This window comes from Trichosurus vulpecula, chromosome 8, assembly GCF_011100635.1.
Source record: "Trichosurus vulpecula isolate mTriVul1 chromosome 8, mTriVul1.pri, whole genome shotgun sequence".
Classification (NCBI taxonomy): Eukaryota; Metazoa; Chordata; class Mammalia; order Diprotodontia; family Phalangeridae; genus Trichosurus; species Trichosurus vulpecula.
In genome coordinates this window covers 37,085,498-37,108,048 of record NC_050580.1, presented here as the reverse complement: position 1 = coordinate 37,108,048, position 22,551 = coordinate 37,085,498, and the positions used below count along the sequence as shown (strand labels likewise).

General features: G+C 46.4%; 1 protein-coding gene across 1 annotated transcript in view; it reads right to left on the bottom strand.

The window, feature by feature from the left end:
* Positions 1–8,057, bottom strand: part of TBC1D2B (TBC1 domain family member 2B) — a 78,171-nt gene extending 70,114 nt beyond the window's left edge. Inside the window, exon 1 of the mRNA XM_036735652.1 lies at positions 7,680–8,057. Coding sequence (XP_036591547.1) covers positions 7,680–8,057 — 378 coding nt within the window. The remainder of the gene's footprint in view (positions 1–7,679) is intronic.
* Positions 8,058–22,551: the final 14,494 nt, after the last annotated feature.

The following is a 22,551-nucleotide window of genomic DNA, read 5'->3' as shown; positions in this document are numbered from 1 at the left end:
CTGATTGTATCCTGATAGAGTTTAAGCTCACATCTAATTAAATATACAGTACGTGCCATTAGGGAGGACAGCTCAAAACCTTGGCCCTACGTTCATTTCAGTCCTGCTGCTTCATAAATTGTGGTTACTCTTAAAAGGGAAGGAAATTGGGAAAGTATGTTATCTTGCACTACTAACTGCAAAAAGCAAGAGGAGTCATTAAAGGTTAACATTAGAAAAGCTTTATGTTAGCAAGGCTAAACAAAAGCAAATCAGCTAGGGCCAAGCAGTGAAAAGACCAACACAAAAACCTGTGAGTCGTACAACAGTCCTATATGTAACACAGTACTTGTGAAGCCACACATTTCATATCGCCTTTTGAGCTACATTAGGAAGAAGCTCTACTTGGGAGATAATTTTGTGACTATTTTTAAAATTGAGATATATATTAACACGTATACATACATACACATGTACCTACTCTGCATAGCATGAAGCAGAGCAACAGGTATTTAATGAGCACCTATAAGTGTCAGGGACTGTGCTAGGCCTTGGGAATAAAATGAGACAGTCCCAGTCAAGGGTGCAGATAAGTATTAAATCCACAAACTAAATACAAAGTCATTTTACTGGCCAGCCACTAACACCCAGGGGAATCAAGAAAGGCCTCTACAAGTTAAACCTTCAAGGGTATGGGCACAAGTGTGCAGAAGTGAGTAGGAAGAGGAGCCCAAGAGTGGCAGCCAGCCTGTGCAAAGGCCAAAGGCAGGGGATAGAATCTTGTGTACAGAGAAGGGCAGAGGTCGTAGAGGGGAGCAATAGGCCATCAGCCTAGAAAAGCAGACCACAGGCCAAGTGTAAAGGGCTTTCAATGCCAAGCAGAGAAGTTTGCATTTGATTCTAGAGGCAAGAAGGAGGCATATGTCACAATAGTTGTTGGTTGGACCTGACTGTTTCAGTAATACCCCTTTGGCAGCTGTGTGGAGGACAGATACAGGAAGATCACTTAGAAGACGTCTGCAATAGTGCAGGCAAGAGCTGACGAGGCCTGGAAAGCAGTAGTTGTGGTATGTGTGAGAAGCAGATGGAGGTGAAAGGTGTTGCAAAAAAAGTTTCAAAAAGATGTTAGTGATAGACACACTGATACTATTGGTGGAGCTGTGACCTGGTCTAGCCATTCTGGAAAGCAATTTGAAGCTATGTCCAAAAAGTGACTAAATTCTGCATACCCTTTAACCCAGCAGTAACACTACAAAGTCTATACCCCCAAGAGATCAAAGGGAAAGGAAAAAGGCCCATAAGTACAAAATCTATAGAGCAACTTTTTGTAGTGGCAAAGAACCGGAAACTGATGGGGTACCCATCAATTAGGTAATGGCTCAAAATTAATATAACTGTAATGTAAGAAACTAAGGAAGGGATTTTTTCACAGAAACCCGAGAAGACATGTATGAACCGTTGCAAAGTGAAATGAGCAGAACTCAGAGGAACAACTTAGGTTAGTACATCAACTGTGTAAAAAACAAACCATTTTGAAAGACTCAACTCTCCTCAAGTCAATGATCAGTCATAATTCCAGTACCAAAGAACCTTGCCCACCTCCTGACAAAGAGCTTAGGGCCTAATAAGTAGGATGAGAAACATGGCCAACATGAGAATTTGTTTTGCTTAACTATACTTATTTGTAACAAGTGTTTTGTTCTTCCTTGGGGAGAGGGAGGATAAATGCTTGATAATTAAAAAATATAGTTTAATTTAAAATAAAGATGTTGCCTTAATTCTACTCCTAACTAGTTACTTGAACTTAAGCAGGCAGGTCACTCCTGCCTCAATTTCCCTGATGGTGAATTGGGATGGGGAGAGGTTGGGCTAGGTCATCCCTAACAGATACACACCCTAACTCCAGATTATCATCCTACCACTGTCTCCTGCATAGCCTCTACTCCAGCCAAACTAGACTAGTAGGCATCCCCCATACCTTCCCCAATCAGTGCCTTTCTTCATGTCTCCCCCTAAGCTTAGAAAGTTATTTCTCCTCCATCATGACCAACTGAACATTACCTCCTCTAAGAAGTTTTTCAAGACAACCCCCTCACCCCATAATGAACCTTCTTTTCTTGGATCTCACAAAGCATTCTACATGCACATATCACCTACTGATTTGTATTAAAGTTATCTGGGCATGTGTCACAGCCCTCTACTGGATTATAAGCTCCAAAAAGACTCTGTCCTCACAAATGCTCTGCTGTGGGCAGTAAGCAGCTGTTATACAGGGTGTCCCAATAGTGTCAATGCAGTTTTAACCTATTAAAGCCATTAAAGCTTAAAACTTCACTAAGACTTTTGGGACAGTTGGAATATTATTTTGAATTGAGATTTGCCTCGTACTGCTAGGCCCAGAGCATGGATGGTTGGTTGGTTGGTTGGTTGGTTGGTTGATTGTTGTCCTTCATTCCCAAAGAAGACCAAAATGACATCACCATGCTACAGTCAAGTTTCATGTGTCCAGCTGTGGCTAATATGAGCTCAGAATGTGCTACCACAGGTTGAGCACAAATAGTCCGTGTTAACACAGAATAAGGAGCAAAGAATAACAGGAGAGCAGGATTTTTTCCCCTACGATTTAAAGCTCCAAGAGCCCTTAGTGACTGATCATTTAAGCCAAATCCATCGCTTAAAAGAGGAATTACCTGAGATCTAGAGAAGCACAATGATTTGTCTGCAGTCACCCAGGGGTAAGGAATTGTGCCCAGAGATGCGCTCAGGCACTGTGACTCCAATTTCAGAGCTCAGGTCACTACCCGGTGCCGCAGCCTAACAAGGAACAATTTTCTAAGAGTCAGAGTTGTCTGAAATGGAATGCATTGCCTCCAGCAGGATGACACAGAAAAGGACACAGGTCCAGCTTGGACTAGCTGGCCTCTGAGATTCTATGATGCTATGAAACGAATCTGATGAAATCAATTATTATAATTACATACTCTAATTTTTAATTACTTTTGTTGGAGTAACAAATGGCCTAATATCAAGCAAAATTCAAATCAAATATTAAATGGCCGTATACTGTGTTCAAGGCACAGGACTATGCATGAGTCTGTTGGAGCAAGCAAAGAAACAGAGGTGGTATCATAGCTTAAGGAGCCTACAATCTTTGGGGGAGACAGGTGAGACAGCAAAGAGCAACAGACTTAAGCAGCAGTTTAAGACAACGGCTAGAAAACTGTCACAAGAAAATTTATAATTAAGCTTTAAATAATTAAATGCCAAACTACTGAGTTCTTTTGCATAAAATATCCTTTCTATGATTACAAAAGCAACAAGTATTTGCCAAGAAACAGAAGATGTTTCACAGAAAAGTTGTATCCTTCACATCAACATGAACATGTGACTACTCAGTTGCATGACCTCGCCCTGCAAGGCAAAGGCAACACCAACACTTTATTTAACAAAACAAAATGACAATGTGTGCAGCAGCACTGGGTCGTGGAAACCAAACTGAACCGAATCAAAATGCCTCGCAGTCACGGTGGGGGGAGACGAGACTGGATTCCCTGAGTTCAATGAAATTCCACAGATACTTAGGAAGCTCTGACCGGGCACCAGCCAGTACAGGGGGAAAGACCCCAACAAGGAAAGTCCTCCCTGCTCCCAGCTATACCACATGTCCTCATCACCCTTCTTCTGCTGTCCATATTCATTTGTCTCCAGTCTTATGACCTTATTTAAGTCACAGAAACAAGAGAAGATTTTGAAAACAGCCCAATACGGAAGTCTAGCAGTGAACAGGCATGGACTAACAGGCATAGCCCTCCCTGTGCCAAGCTTGGCTGTGTCTTCCAAAGGTTAACCTTCATCTAAAATGGGTTTTTTCTTTCCACTTGCAGTTGGAAAGGGACTTCAAGGGTTATCTAACCTAACCCCTTGATTTTACAGATAGGGAAACTGAGACCCTGGGACCCGAATTGTCTTGCCCAAGGTCAGGCAGACAGTAACTTGCAGAGCTAAGGTTCAAACTCAGGTTGCCTCATTCCAAGTCCAGGGATCTTTCAACAACATCTGACTGATAGACAAATCATGGTGAAAATGATTCCTATCCTTTCACTTTCAAAAAAGATTGAAAGAAAATACCTGAGTGAAACAGAGCTGAAGGCTACACACACAAGTGTATCTCAAGCTTCATGTTGCAGCACAAGAAGTATTGATTCCCTGAGAGCTAGGGCTTCTGGCAAGAGAAGCAACAAGTGGGCTTGCCCCAAATCCACCATCAACATGGCTAGATCTCCAACAGGATGTTTACTAAGAAATAAATGATCAGTTACTCTTCGAGGCTCCTCAAGAAGTGGAGTGTCTCAGGGAAGCCCGGTGACCCCCTAACCACAGGCATTTCTTCTTAAAAACAACCTTGGGGAAACAAAATTCGAATGGGGTGATGAGTGATCAGAGTCAGAGGATCTGAACTGAATCATCCACCTGCACTTTCTACTGCTGTGACCATGGGCAAGTCACTCAAGTAACTTCCTCTGAGCCCTTTTCCTCATCTGTAAAATTATAGGATAGGACTAGACAATCTCTAAGATGTCTACTGACTCAATGATCATAGGGATCCCCTTTATGGGATATAATGCAGGGCAGTTACGTGGCCCAGTGGATAGAACACTGGGCCTGGAGTCAGGAACACTCATCTGCCAGAGTTCAAATCTGGCCTCAGACACTAGCAGTATGACCCTGGGCAAGTCACTTAATCCTCTTTGTCTCAGCTTCCTCATCTGCAAAATGAATAGGAGAAGGAAATAGCAGACGACTCCAGTAACTTTGCCAAGAAAATCTCAAATGGGGTCAGAAAGAGTTGGACACGACTGAAGCTACTCAACAACAAATGGGATATAAATATATAAAAGGAAAGCTCTTTTTATACATGTTTTACACATATATGTAGGTATATATACACACACATACAAAACTTAAATTTAAGCAAGACAATCCAGAATTACAAAAATCCATCTGGAAACTGAGTGTACCATGTGGCCAGCAGGGCAATGGCTAATCAAACTGAATTAACTATGAACCCGTACTTTGATCCAAAAGTTAGTAAGAATGAGTACTAATTTTCATTTAAAATTTTCACAAAATTTCACTAACAAAACATAGTTAAAAATTACATTACCATTCAACCGTTTAAAGCACATTCCTATCCCAAGCCTAATATTGTTTTCAACTTTTACATTGTTTCTTGTTTCTTATACATTGTCACTTTTGTCTTCATTTGTATAACATTTTAAAAATAAAGTTACTCAACTGTTTTATCCAGATACGGTCTTACTTTATAATTAGTTTAAGATGGATTTCTTATGCATATATGTGTGTGTGTGTACATATGATATTTGGGGAGAAAGAAAAAGCTGCTGAATTTGATTGCCTTGTCTTCCAAGCCTCGAGTCTTGAAAGATCATTTCCAGTAGCACATGACCTAAACATACAAATCTGAATCACAGAACTTCAGAGTTGGAAGAGGTTTTAGAAACTAGCCCAACTCCTTCGTATTCCAAATGAGGAAACTCACACCCAGAGGCAAATTTACTGTCAGTAGCTGTACTGTCCCGGCAGAGAAAATATGGGAGAAAAAGTTTCTTCTCCTAGACAGCACAACTAAGGGCTGACCTTTGTTTTATATAAACAGTTCTAAGATACACAGAGACTTGGGGAGGGGAGAGGAAGCAATAAAAGCATGCCCAAAAGCAATCAAATGAATTTTGAAATAGGATACTAAGACCTGAAACTATGTGATGAGAAGCTTCTATTTTCATTTTTAATAAACAGTTCTACAGGAAATTAAATTTACCTTAGAGTGGTAAATGTGTTAGCTACTGACAGTCATTGTTTTGGCCAAAAGTTCCTCTGGGTTATTCCTAAATTTACATAAAGAGTTTGGTAAGTACAACTCAGACTTCGAATCTTTTCTACTTCAATGGAGAAAAGGACCCATAGGATCTGAGCTTCCAGTTAGGCAGCACAGAGAGAACTAATTTGCTAGAACCTGCCAGCCATAATCAAAACCAGAACAAAATGGTAACGGAAGAACAAAATGTAAACGTTTCATAATGACCTCAGTTGTGGGCAAACAGAGCTGCTGAGTATGACCAGACTTAGTAAAGGGATCCCTTGGGAAAACCCCCAGTAGCCACGACTGGTTGGTGCTGACCACTTGGTTAGTTTTTTAAAAATGTACCAAGCAGGAGACAAATCGCTTTGAATACGGAATACATTATGATAAAGAACAGAACCCAAGAAAAGACAAGAATGAGAAAGAGGAATCGTAGGCTCTACAAGAAGGTCATGTCCGGGGCAATCAAAAGATAGGGAGGCGGTGTAAGTAAAAGACAGTTTGGCAAGCAAAGTTGGCAGGGATAATAAGGAGGAAATTAGGGGAGGGAAGGACAAGATAGAGACCACAGAAGCACAGATTAGAGGCCATCTGTCCAACCTCCTCATTTTACAGCTGGGAAAACTGAGGCAGAGAGGTTATATAATTGCCCAGAATCACTAAGTCCAGCCTTCTATCCACTACTTCTCCTCTAGTGGCTTAAAGAGGGACAGAAAATTAGAAGGTTTAGTACAAATAATGGCACCTGAAGGAAAGATAACGAGGCTCAGGCAGTTTTTCCAAAGAAGAAGGATGCAGGACACACAAACAAGCTCCTCGATTAGACCAAGGTAGAGGAAATTACTAGCAGCACAATGCAAGAAGTCACCCAAACCCCTACGATTAAGCTGGGATCGATCAACTGAATAATCTGGGGAGGGAGGGTGGTGTAGCCGCTAGACTACAAGAAGCATACAGGATTTAGAATTGGGACGAATTTCGGAGAACTAGCCCAAATCCTTGGTTTTAGAGAACAGGGAAACTGAGGTGTTTAAAGGGGAAATGACTTGTCCAAAGAAAAAGAACACGGGGTGGGGAGACAAGAGGGTGGAATAAGGGACGGGAGGGGAAGAAGAGAGGGAGGTGAAGGAGAAGTGGTGGGTGGGACGGGGACTGGAGCGGAGGAAATGAATTGGAGGGGGACAGAGACAGCGGGAAGGAAGAGGAGGAGGGAAAAGGGAGAAAGAAGAGAGGGAAGATGGAGGGTGGCTGAGTTTGGGGAGGGGAAGCGTCTTGATGCGGGGGTGGCGGTGGGAGGGGGCTTGGAGGATGTGAGGGAAGTGTCCAGATGGAGGGGAGTGTCCTGGTTGGGGAGGGTCCCGCGGACTAGTTGTGGGGGAAGGCTCCGTGGGGTAGGGCGGCCTGTTGTGGGGGAGGACCCCGTTCGGGAGGGTCTCCCGAGAGGGGGAGGGCAGGTTGCTACGGGATGCCACGTAGGGGACTGGGCTCCTGGAGGGAAGAGTGTCCCATTGAGGGAGGGTCCTAGGGGCGGGCTGCTGTGGGGCGGGATGTGCCCCGTTGGAAAGTCTCCCAGGTGGGGGGGCGCCCCGTTAGGGAGAGTCCCCCGGTCAGGGTGACGGGCGTCCCGGTGGGGAGGGTCCCGGGGGCGGACAGGTGTCCCGTCGGGGAGGGTCCCCTGGGCTGGGTGAGGAACGCCCTGTTGGGGAGGGTCCCCCGGTCGGGGTGGGGGGGCGTCCCGTTAGGGAGGGTCCCCAGGGCGAACTGCTGGGGGGGGGGTGCCCTGTCGGCGTGGGTTCCCGCGGGGATTGGGGGCGCCCACCTTGAGCACCGTGACGCCTCCTCCGCTGTGCACCTGGAAGAGCGCGGCGGGCGGCTCGTCGGCGCCCCCGGACGAGGCGGGCCCCGAGGCGGCGGCCCCGGTGGCGGGCAGCTCGTCGGGCCCCTGGTAGCTGAAGCAGGCGTCGGCGATGTCCAGGTGGCCGAGGGGCAGCGCGTCCTGCGGGCTCTTGAAGTAGTAGAGGTAGCAACGGCGCGGGTCGAACACGAACCAGCGGCTGCGGTAGCCGCGCAGGGGGCCCTTGCCCGACAGCTTCTGCAGGTAGCCGCAGAGCCGCGCCGGCTCCCGCGCCGCCTCGGGACCCCCGCTCTCCTCCGCAGCCGCGGCCCCGGCCCCAGCCCCAGCCCCAGCCCCGGGCATCCCCGGGCGCCCACAGCGCCAGCGGCCCGCCTGCCGCGGCCGATCCTGGAGCCCAGCCTCCGTCCCCGCCCCACTCCCGACTGACAGGCCGGCCGCCCGCCGCGCGAGGTCTCCTGGGACACGTAGTCCTCGCCCGGGGCGGGGCGCAAGGCAGTCTGGGAAGTGTAGTCGATCCCTCTTCCACCGCCTTCGCCTCCGCGGAGCGGCGGGCGGCCCCACAAAGCAGCCTGGGATTGATGGTCGCTCCTTCCTCTCCCCTGTACTCCCCTCGCCCCCCGCCAGCCTCTCCCAGTCCTATGACAGGCCGGCCGCCGCGCACGGCCCCTTGGGACTTGTAGTCCCTCCTTGTAGACCCACCTCTCCCGCCCCGCCTCGGCTTTCCATCCCAGAGCCCCTTGGCAGGACACGCGCTTTCTCGTCTCGCCCCATAAAGCGTGGTGCAAAGCGCGCCTGAAGGTGCTCGTTTGAGGACTTGAAGGGCTTTGCAAACCTGAAAGGGCAATAGAAATCAAGCAATCACTGAGAAAGTGCGGCTAATGGTTAGAGAGCTGGCCTGCAGATAGACACAGGAAGGTTCCAGGTTCGAGTTCTGACACGGACATGAGCTACGAGAGCTCCCGAGACCTCCGAGGACCTTCACAGCCATAGCGGCCCCTGGGCTGCTACGAAGAGACTCCTTCCCTTCTCCGAGCCTCAGTACCCTCCCCTGGAGAAGCAAGTGGGCTGTGAGCTCCTCCAGAGCCCGGCTTTGTGTCCCCAGCACTTAGCACATCGCCTGGCACATAGTAGGGGCTTAATAAAGTTTGTTGACTGGCTGGACTAGATCATCTCCAAGGTTCGTTCCTACTGAAACAGACAGTGCCTAGCCCTTAGTAGGCACTTCATAAATGCCGATTGATTGATTACTGCTTCTTCTGGCTTAGGATGGGCAGATTCCAAATCTTCTAACCAGCGGCATTGGAAGGCTAGAAACGCAGTATTAGAGTTAAAAGACACGTGGGAGATGAACCTAGCCCAACCTCCTCATTTTATACTTGGCCAAAGTGTCCTCTAGAAAGGGGCAGTGACCAGCCGAAGGCCAGCAGCAGTTCAGTGGTAAGAACCCAGGTCTTTTGAATTGGGGGTGTAGGAGTACTGTCTTTTCAAGGTACCACCCTGCCTCTCATTTTGACACGAATGTGTCTATGTTAATCAAGTCCCTGGAGGGATGTAGGCATAGGAAAGGAGACAGTGGAAAGGCATTAGGGGGCTGGCCAGGGTAACTGGGTAACTGGCTAACTAGACTACTAGTTACAGATAATCTGGTTAAATCTTTGAACGCTACTCTCCTTTAGCCCTGTCTGAATCTGCCTGGGAGTCTGAAGCCCAACATGGTTTCCCTACAATTCCTGACTTGGAGCTTGGATCTTCCTAACCTCCATCCCTGCTTGCTGCATCTGCTTCCCCCCAGGCCCTGCCCTCCCCATTTTTCATCCCAGACTGATAACCTGACCCCAATTCCTCCTGAGACTGTTTGCCTGACAGTCTGGTACAGTTGTTCTTGCCCCTAGGCTGCTCTCCAGTACAGTCTGCAATAGAAATTTAATAACCATAGCAATTAGGGAAGGGAAGGGGAAAAAGGAGATGTCTGCTGCTTGGATTATAACATGAAATTGGAGCTTGTCCTCCAATCAGTATATCTCTCTGGGACAGACAGTACAAAGTCCCTGTCACTCCAAATCCCACCCACCCGTTAAGGGCAGGGACTTTCTTTGGCCTCTTTTTGTATCCCCAACACTTAGCACAGTGCCTGACCTATGGCAGGCACTTAATAAATGCTTATTGACGTTAACTTCTTTAATGACCCCACACATCTACCAGAAACAAAGCCCTATTTAATACCAATATTCTACCAGTGCTGTTGTATACAGAACACTCTCCAAAGAGGTCAAAATGAGTGTCATCTAGAAAGCATTAGAGAGGGGTGGGTGGAAGTGAGCTTCAAGAGGGGACAGGTAAGGCACTTTGAAGAACTGTGGCAACAAACGTCATCGAGAGGATGTATGATTGAAAGAGAAGATGGGTGGCTCCTGTAGTTACAGACACAGATAGCGATGCATGAGAAGGGTCTCCCCCTGGAGCCCCCCTCAGCACCTGGGCCTCCTCATCCCAGAATAACCAACTTGTCTTCCAGCCTTCTCACACTGGAATCTGCCTCCTTCCATGGGGGATTTACTCCTGGGGCCTCTGTTTGGTTCAGGGTCCTGGAACAGTCAGCCTTCATCCCCCTTCTGATTCTGCTCTGAATTTCCAGGCTTTCAAACCAGGCCTTTGTACAGGCCTCATCATTCGCCTACCTCATGAGCTCCCTTTTACATGTTGCCCTTTCCCACCAGAGTATAAACTCCTTGTGGGCAGGGACTGGCTTTCTTGTATCCCTAGTAAAACTTAGCTCAGTGCCTGGCATCTAGAAAATGTTTAGTAAATACTTCTTGACTTGTTTTGTCGCCTGATTTACTGACCCACCAATCACTGAAGATGCCAGCATTTCAGAGTCGATAAATCTCAGAGGTGGAAGGATTTCAGAGACCCTTCAGTCCTATCCCTCTCTTTCTAAGAATACCTACTGCAAGATGGAAGACCAGTGGCCACCAGTCTTTGTCTGAAGCCCTCCTGTGCAGGGAAACTCAGCACCTCCAGTGACACTTTGGAACCCCTGTAATTATTAGGACATTGGTCCTCACATCAAGACCAAGCTGTCTCTCACTACTCACTGCTCATAGCCAGGCAGAACATCTAATCCTTCTGTGTAACAGTTCTTCAGATACTTAAAAACAACTATCATGTTCCCTAAGCCTTTTCTTCTCAAGGCTAGATGCCCCTAGTCCCTTCAGCCCATCTTCCTGTGGCACGATCTGAAGGGTCATCACTATCCCAGTTACCCACCCTGAATACGCTCCAACTTTTCAATGTCCTTCCCAAAATATGGTGCCCAGAATTGTACACAGTATGCTGGATGTGGTCTAGATTTGGCATTCTTGCAGAAAACAATAAGAAAGTCACCTCCTTATTCCTGAGCACTATCTCTCTCTTAAGACAGTCTAAGATCGCTTTCTTAGGGACCAGAGCACTCTGTTGATCCATGCGAAGCTTGCGGTCCCCTAAGACCCCCAGCCTTTCTTTAGATGAATAGCTGTCTAGCCATACAGCCACTCCCCCTATCTTCTCCTTGTGAAGCTGACTTTTGAACCCAAATGGAAGACTACACTCTCCTCTGATGGATTTCACCTTTGGGGCTTCAGCATGATCTTTTGGGACCCGGACTCCATCACTCATGATGTTAGCCCTCTCTGTCAGATTCCCAGGTCTCCATAGAAAACATCTTCCCAAGCTGACATCAAACTCCCAATGAGTGCTCTTTGAATTCGGTCATTCAAACAGGCCTGAATGATACTGTTGTCCAATCCTCATCTGAGCCTTTTTGAGTCATGGACCCCTTTGGAAATCCGGGGGAAAGCTACGGATGCCTTCGCAGAAGATTTTAAAACATCAAATAAAATGTATAAGATTGCAAAGGAAGCTAGTTGTGTCAAAATACAACTATTAAAATATATTTTTAAAACATATGGACCCCAGCATGGGAACTCCCGTTATTGAGGCAGACAGGTGGTAGATGGCATGCTGGGCCTGGACTCAGGAAGACAAGTTCAAAAAGCACTTAGCTCAGGGCCTAATACATAGTAGGTGCTTAAATGTTTATTCTACAGCTTTTACTACATTGTTCATCAGGCAATGATGGATGTCTAACACCACCTCTCTGGTCCAGAACAATTATTTAAATCTTTTGTTATTATTTATTTAAAAAAAAAACTATCCCTGCTTTTCATCCCCCGAAGTAAAGCAGGGAGAGAGAGAAGGAACAAGCATGTAAATTAGCACCTGCTGTGTGCCATGCCTATTCTAAGCTTCTTACAAGTATTTTCTCATTTGATCCTCACAACAACCCTGGGAGGTCAGTGCTGTTATTATCCCCATTTTACAGTTAAGGAAACTGAGGCAGGCAGGGATTAAGTGACTTGCCCAGGGTCATACAGCTAGTGAGTGTCTGAGGCTGGATTTGAACTCACGTCTTCCAGGCCCAGGCCTTTATCCATTGTGCCACCAGCTGCAGCCCTGAGCAGAGCTCCTGGCAAGTATTCCACGAATGTTTGTCCAATGAGTAAGTGTAATGAGATATGCTCGCCAGGCTGCTGGCACACCCATCTGCCCCATGCCCACCAAGTACCCTTCTCTAGGGACCAGAAATGGAAAGGAAGCAGCTCAGCCAATACGCTCCACACAGAGGGAGCGAGGCTGAATCTGACCACAGCCCTCCCTCAGCATGGCTTCCTTCCCCAATTCTGGTGTATGCTGTCGGATGTGGGCCGTGGAACAGCACAAGCCACAGACCTGGGCACCCACCCACACCACAGGACAACAGAAGGGGAGGAGATGCTGGACCCCCCCTCCCAGGCTGGTCACCACATGGCACCTCCCATCCTCATCCAATACTGACTCTTTGTAACCTTGGTTCCATTGACCCTTGAGCTCTCACCACCAAGAGCCAGTGTGGGAAGCGTCTCAGTGCTGTGGCCACAAACAGATCCCTGAAGGGCAGCATGCTGACTTCGAAATGCTCAAATTAACGTCATCTATGCTATATTATATTTTTATTTATTTATTTGGGAAAGCATTTTCCAATTCCACTCTGCATTCCAGAGTTTACAGGCCAATAAATCAGCCAACCAATGAGCATTTATGAAGTGTTTACTGGGCTTGGAGTCAGGAAGACTTCTCTTCATGACTTCAAATCTGACCTCAGACCCTTACTAGCTGGGTGACCCTGGGCAAGTCACTTAACCCTGTTTGCCTCAGTTTCCTTATCTATAAAATGAGCTGAAGAAGGAAATGGAAAACACCTCTAGTATCTTTGCCAAGAAAACCCTCAAATGGGGTCACAGAGTTGGATATAACTCAATAACAACAAACATAACAAGCACTGTGCCAAGGGATTAGGGAACCAAAGAAAGGCAAAACCAGTCCCTATCAGGAAGACTTGAGTTCAAATCCCACCCTCTGAAACTTACCGGATATACGACTCTGGACAAGCCATCTAATCTCTTTGGGGTTCAGTGTCCTCATCTGCAAAATGAGGGGTTTGAAGCAGACAGACAGTGCCAGATGTGAAGTCAGGAAGACCTGAATTCAAATGCTGACTCACTCTTACTAGCTGTGCGACTCAGCGCTATCTGCCTCAGTTTCCCTCTTCTACATAAGGACCAAATGAAATAATGTATGTGAAGTGCTTTGTAAACCTTAAAGTGCTTAATGTTAATAATAAAAGTTAACTTTTATGAAGCATTTTAAGGTTTTCAAAACTCTTTACAAAGAATATCCATTTTATCCTTACAACAACCCTGATAGATCCATGTTGTTGTTGTGGTTTGGTCATGTCTAACTCTTCGTGACCCCATTTGGAGTTTTCTTGGCAGATCTATGGGAGTGGTTTGCCGTTTCCTTCTCCAGCTCGTATTACAGATGAGGAAACTGAGGCAAACAGAGTTAAGTGACTTGCCCAGGATCATGCAGCTAGTAAGTGATTGAGGCTGGATTTGAATTCTGGAAGATGAGTCTTCCTAATTCTAAGCCCAGTGCCCTATCCACTGGACCATCTAGATGTCCTTTGCACATTTAAATCTACACACCGGTGACCAAGTAGAAGCTAGCCTCCCTCTGTGCTAGCCTGTCTTTTCCCTTGAGCAATTCTAAACAATCAAGCGGAATGCTAATTTATTATTTATGTATTTTCTGTTTTCAACATTCACTTCCGTAGGATCTTGAGTTCCAAATTTTCTCCACATCTCTCCCCTTCCCCCATCCCAAGATGGTATGTAATTTGATATAGGCTCTACATATACATTCACATTGCACCTATTTTCACATTAGTCATATTGGAAAGAAGAATTAGAACCAATGGGAGAAACCACAAGAAAGAAGAAACAAACAAACAAAAGAAAAAAAAAGAGAGCAAAGAATATGCTTCAATCTGCGTTCAGACTCCATAGTTCTTTTTCTGGACGTGGCAGTAGAATGCTAATTTAACAACTAAACATTAACCTTTGTATTACTTCCCCCTCATTTCTCACATTCAATCCATTGCTGGGTCCTAATGATTTTCCCTTGATAGTCTCTCTCCTATCCTTGCCCTACCCTTTACACTCATTGAATTATATGCCTTGGAATTGAAGGCAGATGTGGGTTCAAACCCTGACTCTGCTAACTTTTTAGCTGGATGACTATGGCCAAGTCCCCTTCCTTCTCTGAGCCTCAGTTTCCCTCTTTGTACAGTGAGGGGGCTGGGGTAGATGACCTCCAATGTCCCAGCCATCTCTGACTTGCTTTGATTTTTTTTTTTGAGGTGGTGACATGCTCTGGCCATCTCCTTTGGTCTCCTCATCTGTTTTCTGCAATGACAAGGGGTTCCTCCCTTGAACTGTGGTCCCTGCTGCCTCCAAGTCCCATGACACCCCCTCTCTTACTATACTGACACTAAGGGAGGCTAGGAATTTCCCCAACTCTATCCTTTTATGGGGAAAGGACGATTATAAGGAAACAAGAATAGAGGAAGTAGCCAAAGTTTACTTAAAAGAGGAAATGGGGATAAACAAGTGTATCGCAATTCAGCCCTGTGATGGGCAGCCCTTCAGCTTGCCCACAACCATGCAAAGAATGACTCATCTAAAGCAGAAAGATTAGCTTTCCTAGAAGCCAGCCAGGCTGAGGCACAGAGGAGAGGGGAAACCACTCCTCTGGGACTCAATAACCTCTTCTAAGTATCGCCCTCCACAAGGTGAGTTATTACATCTGCCACCTACCGCCTTCTCAGAAAGGAGAAGGAAGGTGGATGATATGAAAAATATTATTCCTGGTTCTTTCTCCGTTACCCAGAATGAAATACCGACTCCTCAGCCTGTCATTGCCACAGCTGGCATCTAACTGATCTTTCCAGACTTATTTATCTTACCACCTTTCAATACACTGATACCATTCTGCCCATTCCACCCTGCCTAACACACAACTGGATGTATCAAGGGTAGGGCAAGTGGGGATTTGCCCCAGGGTGCTAAAATTTAAGGGGTGTAAAAATGTAGCAATGTACTCCAGCAGCAGCAGAATAAATAAATGCATGAATGCGTAAATGAATGAATGAATGAATGAATGAAAAGTCCCACCTCAAACACTACCTGTGTGACCCAGGGCCATTAGTTAAATCTCCCAGGACTCCCAGCTGTAAAGAAGGGTGCTGACTTACATGGGGAGAGACAGTTCCATCACTTGGACCAGTTCAAACTGAGGTACAGGCCCTGTACCTATCCCTGTGAATGACAAATGATTGGGTGCTACTCACTTTCAGTGTGGTTCATACTGCTCATCCCAGGTGTCCACTGGCTAGTTATGGATTAGCCCCACCACACACACACACACACACCCCTCCCGCAGTCACCTCAGACCACCTGTGTTGGCAGTCAAAATGGGCTCTTAGCACTCAGTTCAACCAAGTGCCCTTGAAGAGTTTGGCCTTTGTTTCCTTGACTAGATTGGGAGTCCTTGGTGACCTCCTTGCCTCAGGGGAGGGCCTAGTTTACATGGGTTTGAGTGGCATGTTTGGGACATCAGAGGCTTTTAGACTACATGGGTTTAAGTCACCTCTTTGTGATGATTTTAAGTCACATGGGTGAGTCGCATGTGTGGCTCACCCTTGACCCTGAAAAAGATATAAAACCAGGGGTTGGCTTTCTCTTTTTCAGAGCTCTGACCCACAAGCAGTGGTGGCACGAGTGACTCTGGGCCAGCCCTTGTTATGAGCTCCCAGACTGAACTTAGATGTTGATAACTATGAATTGTATTTGGCCTGTCTGTCAATATTTGTAATTTGTTTGTATTTGCTCTGAAGTACAGGGTGCTGGCTTTTTCCCCTGAACTAAGTGAATGGTATTTTTATGCCAGATTAAAGTGAGCTTATTAACCCCTTAACTTCTCTATCCTTAGTAAAGCAGATCAAAAGAACCTGAGCTTGCAGCATTCTGTGAGCTGGTTGTTGTTGGTTTTACACCCTCCACAGCAGCTGCTAGCCGGATTGTTGAAACACCACCCTGTGTCTATCCTCATCGCTAATGCCCACTGACCTCCTGTTTCAATACTGCTTCTAGCCATCCCCCACATACAATCTCCATCTTCTTCCTCCTCCTCTTCCTCCTCTTCTTCCTCCTCTCTTCTCAATCAGCAATGTGTCTATTGAATGCCTGCTGTGTTCCGGGCACTGTGCCAGGTACCAAAGAAACAAAGACAATTTAGGCAGCCCCTGCCCTCAGGGAGCTTACGTTCAATCTGAGTAAATAATACATAGATGAGTAAATATATTTAAAATAAACACAAATGTACAAGAAAATGTGGGGGGCTGTAAAACCAACAACAACCAGCTCACAGAACACTGTAAGCTCAGGTTCTTTTGATCTGCTTTACTAAGGATAGCGAAGTTAAGGGGTTAATAAGCTTACTTTAATCCGGCATAAAAATACCATTCACTTAGTTCAGGGGAAAAGCCAGCACTCTGTACTTCAGAGCAAATACAAACAAATTACAGCTGGAGAGATCAGGATAGATAAGAAACAGCTAAGCTGGGCTTTGAAGGAAGCTAAGGATTCTAAGAGGGGGAGCTAAGGAGAGAGTGTGTTTCAGGCATGGGGTACAGCCTATGCAAAGGCTTAGAGGTGGGAGATAGTGTTCTCTATGAAGGGCAGCAAGGAGGCCAGTTTGGCTGGACTGTCTAGTACCATACCAGGATATGATTGTTCCCTGTTCAGTTGTGTCTGACTCTATGTGACCTCATGGATGTTGTCCATGAGGTTTTCTTGGCAATGGGTGGCCATTTCCTTCTCCAGTATGGCCCCATTTTATAGAAGAAATGAGGCAACCAGGGTTAAATGACTTGCCCAGGGTCACACAGCTACTAAGTGCCAGAGGCTGGTCTTCCTGACTCCAGGCCCAGAGCTCTACCCACCGTGCCACCTAGAGGCTCACTTGGCACTCATTTGTCCCAACATGCAAATCCTCATTTTGGGGTAACCCTACAATGCTATGATTTCTCTGTCCTCCCTTCTAGGGCTTTCTATTCATAGTACATCACTTCAACTGGGCTGTCACTGTTGCTGGAAAATCCTTGTGTTCTGTCCTTATTCCCCTCAACTATCATTCCAAGACCTTCCTTCTCCCTCAGGCCATCATCTCCCCTTCCTCCTCCAAGGAAGCTTGGACTCTGCCTCTGGAACTGCCCTGGGCTTTAACAGACCAGCTTCGGCCTCATCTCACCAAGATCCCACTTCCATTACCCTTTCCTGGCCATCTCTGCCATGCTGTCATGGCCATACCCTGCCCTGGCCCTCCTCTTCCTCCCCAGTTAGCTTCTCTCATTAGAATGGAAGATCCTTGAGGGCAGGGACACTCTTGCTGGTTTGTATTCCCAGGACATGGCACAGTGCCTGAAACATTGCAAGCAATCCCAAATCCAGAATCTTATAACAGGTGACCTCACTCTGTTCTTGAGAATTCAAACCTCAACTTTCCTCAGTTTCACCACCCTCCTCTCCATCCCCCTGGTCACTAAAGAGGAGATAGCCTTAGCTCCCTTCTCCTGCCCGGAATCCTAATCCCTCCTGCCTTGCTCCAACAAACGGTGCCCTCTCTGTTATAAAGCTTGGCCTAGTGTTGGAGAGTGTTGCCCTTCAAATCAGGAAAATGTGGATTCACATCCCAACTCTGATGTTTACTAACTCTATGGCTCTGGGCAAGCTACTAAACTACTTCCTCATCTGTAAATTGGGAATGCTAGCAGCATTGAGTCCAGGCCCCTCATCTTATAGACAGAGAAATTGGAGCCCAGAGGTGTGGTGACTAACCCAGAGTCACAGAGCTAGGCAGATGCTGAGGTGGGATCTGAACCCAGGTCTTCCTGGTACAAAAGCCTGACTTGCAAACCTTAAAGTGGCAAATAAATGGTTATCATTCTTAGCATCACTCTATCTCTATTTCCTCTGGCTTCTTAACTACCTGCCTACAAACACCCTCATTTCCCCGATTAAAAAAAAAAAGCCTTACCTCAAGTCTCTTTTTTTAGACCTCAATTCTTGAAGACAAATTAGCTCTTTTTCCATCTCTCCCTCCCCCTCAATGCTAAATGTCTTGAAAAAGTGATCAACACCCAGAAAACGCCTCCGCTTCCCCTCTCTCCTCCCTCTCTGTGCTTCTGGCCTTCTGACCTCACCACTGGGCTAAAACTGTGGCCAAGGTTCACCAGTGACTAAAGGCTCTTTTTTAAGCTTTCCTCCTCCTCATCTCCTCCCTCTCTCTCTCCCCATCCCCATCCCCCCTCCTCCCCCTCATTTTACAGAAGAAACGGAAGGCTGGATAAATTAACTGATGTAGCCAGGGTCACCAAGGTAGCAAGAAGCAGGCAGGTAGGTGAGTAGAGTACCGGACCTGGAGTCAGGAGGACCTGAGTTCAAATTTGACCTCAGACTCTTGATATACTTGTTAGCTCTGTGACCTTGGACAAGTCACTTGACCCCAATTGCCCTGCCTTCCCCCCTCCAAAAAAGAAAAAGAAGAAGAAGCAGGGTTCAGTTTCAAATCCAGGGCTTTTAACTCCAAATACAGTGCTCTACCAGATTCCACGAGGACCATTTTATAGGTGAGCACACTGAGGACTAATACCTTTCCACTCTACCCATGCCACTTCCTCTCACACTTTACAGAATCACAAAATTCCACTATTTCTGAGTTGGAAAGGGTCTCAGAAGACCTCTAGTCCAATTCACGCCTGAGAAATGGTCCTTCAGCTTTTGCTTGAAGACCCCCAATGAGGGAGAGCCCACCATCTCTCTAGCCCATCCACTTTAGGGTGACTAATTGTAAAAAAAAAAAAAGTTTTTCCTATATCAAGACTCAATTTGACTTGATGACCCCTTTCATTCATTGGGATTCTCAATTCATTCATTGTTTCTGCCTTCCAGGGCTATACAGAACAAACTGGATCACTTATCCACAAGACAGTCCTTCCAATACTTGGAAATCTCTATCATATACCCCTTCTAAAGGAGGGAAGGTTGCCAATGACTTTAGGTAGATCGCTTAGCCTCTTTGGGCCTCAGTTTCTTCATCTGTAAAATGGAGATAACAGTAGCATTTGCCTTATTATTGCGGAGATCAAATGAGATAATCTAGGTGAGGCACCGAATAAATACACAGCTCCATCCCTCTGGTTATTATCTTAAATTGTAAGCTCCTTGAGGGCAGGGACTGTCTTTTGCCTCTTTTTGTATCTCCAGACTTAGCACAGAGCTGGCGTATAGTAGGAGGTTAATAAATGTTTATTGATTGGGTGATTATATGGCTGTCTCAGAGGCTTAGCTCTTAGCTGACTGGAAAGGTCGTTATGGCACCTTTAGGTATTCCCTCCCCTTTCCAAGGCCATTGGTATTTCCATAAAAGAATCTTTGACACACCAAAGGCCTCAAGACAAGAATGACTCAGTAACAATAGAACTGGGGCTCCTTGAGGGCCTGGGAAGGCTATTTTTCCTTTAGATGGGAACAGCCCAGCAGCACATAGTCTCAGAGCAAGCAGCATTTCTGACATCCTGGGGAGGAGAGATGCCTCTGAATTGCTTGAGCATCCCAGAATCACGGATCATGGAAAGCTGGCCCCTCATCCCACTCAGCCTCCTTCTTCCTGTTCAGATCATAAATCTAAATCTACAAGGGACCTTACAAGCCATCTAGCCCACTTTACAGATGAAGAAACCAAGGGCCAGGGTGGTTAGTCACTCATAGTCACACAGGAAATCACCATCAGAGGTGGGATTTATACATAGCTCTCCCTGACTCCAAGTCCAGTGCCCAATCCACCCTACCATGCTGGCTCTCAAAGGCTGAAACCAAGAACAGAGAGAGGAGGGAGATCAGGACCCAACATTCTGCTTCCTTGGACCCCTTCCTTTTCATCCATGCACTGGAGAGAAACACACAGAGATACATTCATACCCAGACAGACAATATACCCAGACCTTTCCCAAACTCGAGAGGTCTGAAAACAACTGAACCTACCTACAGGCAGCAAGGTTACAGCTGATGTAACTATCTAGAAGAAACATTCATCACTCTCCCTCCTTGATCACCTACCTAAACGCCGCTCTGCACCCCCACCCCCTACCCCACCCCCGCCTCGGGATGGAGATAATGACTGTCTGAATGCAGTGTACCTGCTACCAGCTCGGAAGCTTTCCCCGGCTACTGTGCTAATGTTACAATAATGATTTTTCCCGAAATTTTCCTCTCCTCTCCTTTCCCCTCCCCTCCCCTCTCCTACTCTCCTCTCCTACCCTCCTTTCCTCTCTTCTGCTCCCCTCTCTTCCCCTCCCCTCCCCTCCCCTCCCCTCCTCTCCTCTCTCTTCCCCTCCTCTCCCCTTCCCTCCCCTTCCTGCCCCTTCCTTCTCCTCTCCTCCCCTCCTCTCCCCTCCCCTCCTATCTCCCCTCCTCTCTCCCCTCCTCTCTCCCCTCCTCTCCTGTACTCTCCTCCTTCTCCTCTCCCCTGCTCTCTTTCTAAGGGTGTGGGAATCCAAGGGAGAATAAGTAAAGGGTTTCTTCCCAAATGAAAAGAGAATAGAAGGAATCACAGACAAGCAGGATAGCTTAGCAAGTTTCATGTTGAATTTATTATATACTTTAAAAGGAAAAAACCAACATAATAGAGTTTCAGAGTTTCATATATGGTCTCCACTTTCTGTACTACAGAGTATATGGAAAGGCCCATTTATTTGGTATTTGTTAAGTTCAGAATTTTTTTAAATTTTCCAGGTCTTCTGGAATTCTCTGTATGGGTTGAACGAGACCTCTGAGTCCCTCTCAATTCTACATTCTGATTGTGTTAATCCCACTGACAGGTGGCCAGCTCTCCACTTCAGTTATGAATGTAGTTCTTGATCAGTAGGAAGCAATGCCTCTGGTGATGGAAATATTTCAGAATCTCAGAATGTAGGAATTAGAGAGAAAATTAGAGAAGCAGCCTGGTGCAGTTAAATGCCCGATTTAAAGTTAGGGACCTCAGGCCAAATCCAGGCTTTGCTATTTATGACTTTAAAAGGCTTTGGCAAGGCCTGTTTCTGTATCTGGAAAATGAGGGGGATGGGCTGGATGATAATTTTGGTAATTACTAGTCCAATCTCCTCATTTTTTGGTGCTCCTCCCTCCTGAAGGTTGTTGGTACTTCCATAAAGGAGTCTTGAAGACCCCAAATGCCTTAGACCCCGAAGGAATGACTGGATCATTAATGGTGGAATGTAGGACCTTTGGTAGGTTTGTGATAGAGATCTTTCTGGGCAAGTGGGACGAGAGAAAGGACTGGAACCGGTCAAACTGGAGAAGGGAAAATGACTAAATGAGGTCACACAGCACAAATTTAGGCTCATCGGTCTAGAGTTGGGAAGAGCCTTAAAGTCCATCTAGGCCAATGTCCTTCATTTTACAGATGAGGAAGCTGAGGCTCATGGAGGTCTCACATGATGAAATGCTAGCCCCTCCACTTGTTGAAGTGACCCCTCCGATTGCCCCCTCCATCATCCCCAGCCTTTCACTTACTCTCCATCTCTCCTGGTCTACTGGCTCCTTCCCTACTGCCTACAAACATGCCCATGTTTCCCCTATTCTGAGAAAACCCCTCACTTGATCCTTCTATTCTGGCTATCATCCTATTTTTCTTCCGCCCTTTGTAGCCAAACTCAAAAGGGCATCTCAATTGGTGCTTCCACTTTCTTTCCTCTCACTCACTTCTTAACCTCCTACAACGTGGCTTCTAACCTTATCATTCCCCCAAAACTGCCCTACTAATGATCACTTAGTTGTCACATGCAATGACCTTTTCTGGATCCTCTTCCTTGACTTCTCTGTGGCCTTTGACACTGTTGGTCGCTCTCTCCTCTCTGATATTCTCTTCTCTCTCAGTTTTCAGGGCACCCTTTCTCCTGGCTCTCCTCTTATCTATCTGACCACTTCTTCTCTGTCTCCTTTACTGGATCCTCCTTCAGATTGTGCCCTTTAACCATAGGTGTCCCTCAGGGTTCTACCCTGGGCCCTCTTTTCCCTCTATCCTACTTTACTTGGTGATCTCATCAGCTCTCAGGAATTTAATGATCATCTATGTGCTGATGATTCTCAGTTCTACCTTTCCTGCCCCAATCTTTCTCTTGAACTCCAATCTTGCATCTCTAACTGCTTTTAAGAAATCTCAAATTGGATGTCCAGTGAACTTCTTAAACTCCACATATCCAAAATGGAACTTGTTGTCTTTCCTCCTAAACCCTGCTCCCCTCCTACCTTCCCTATGACTGTTGAGGGTACTACATCCTCTCCAGTCCTTCAGTCTT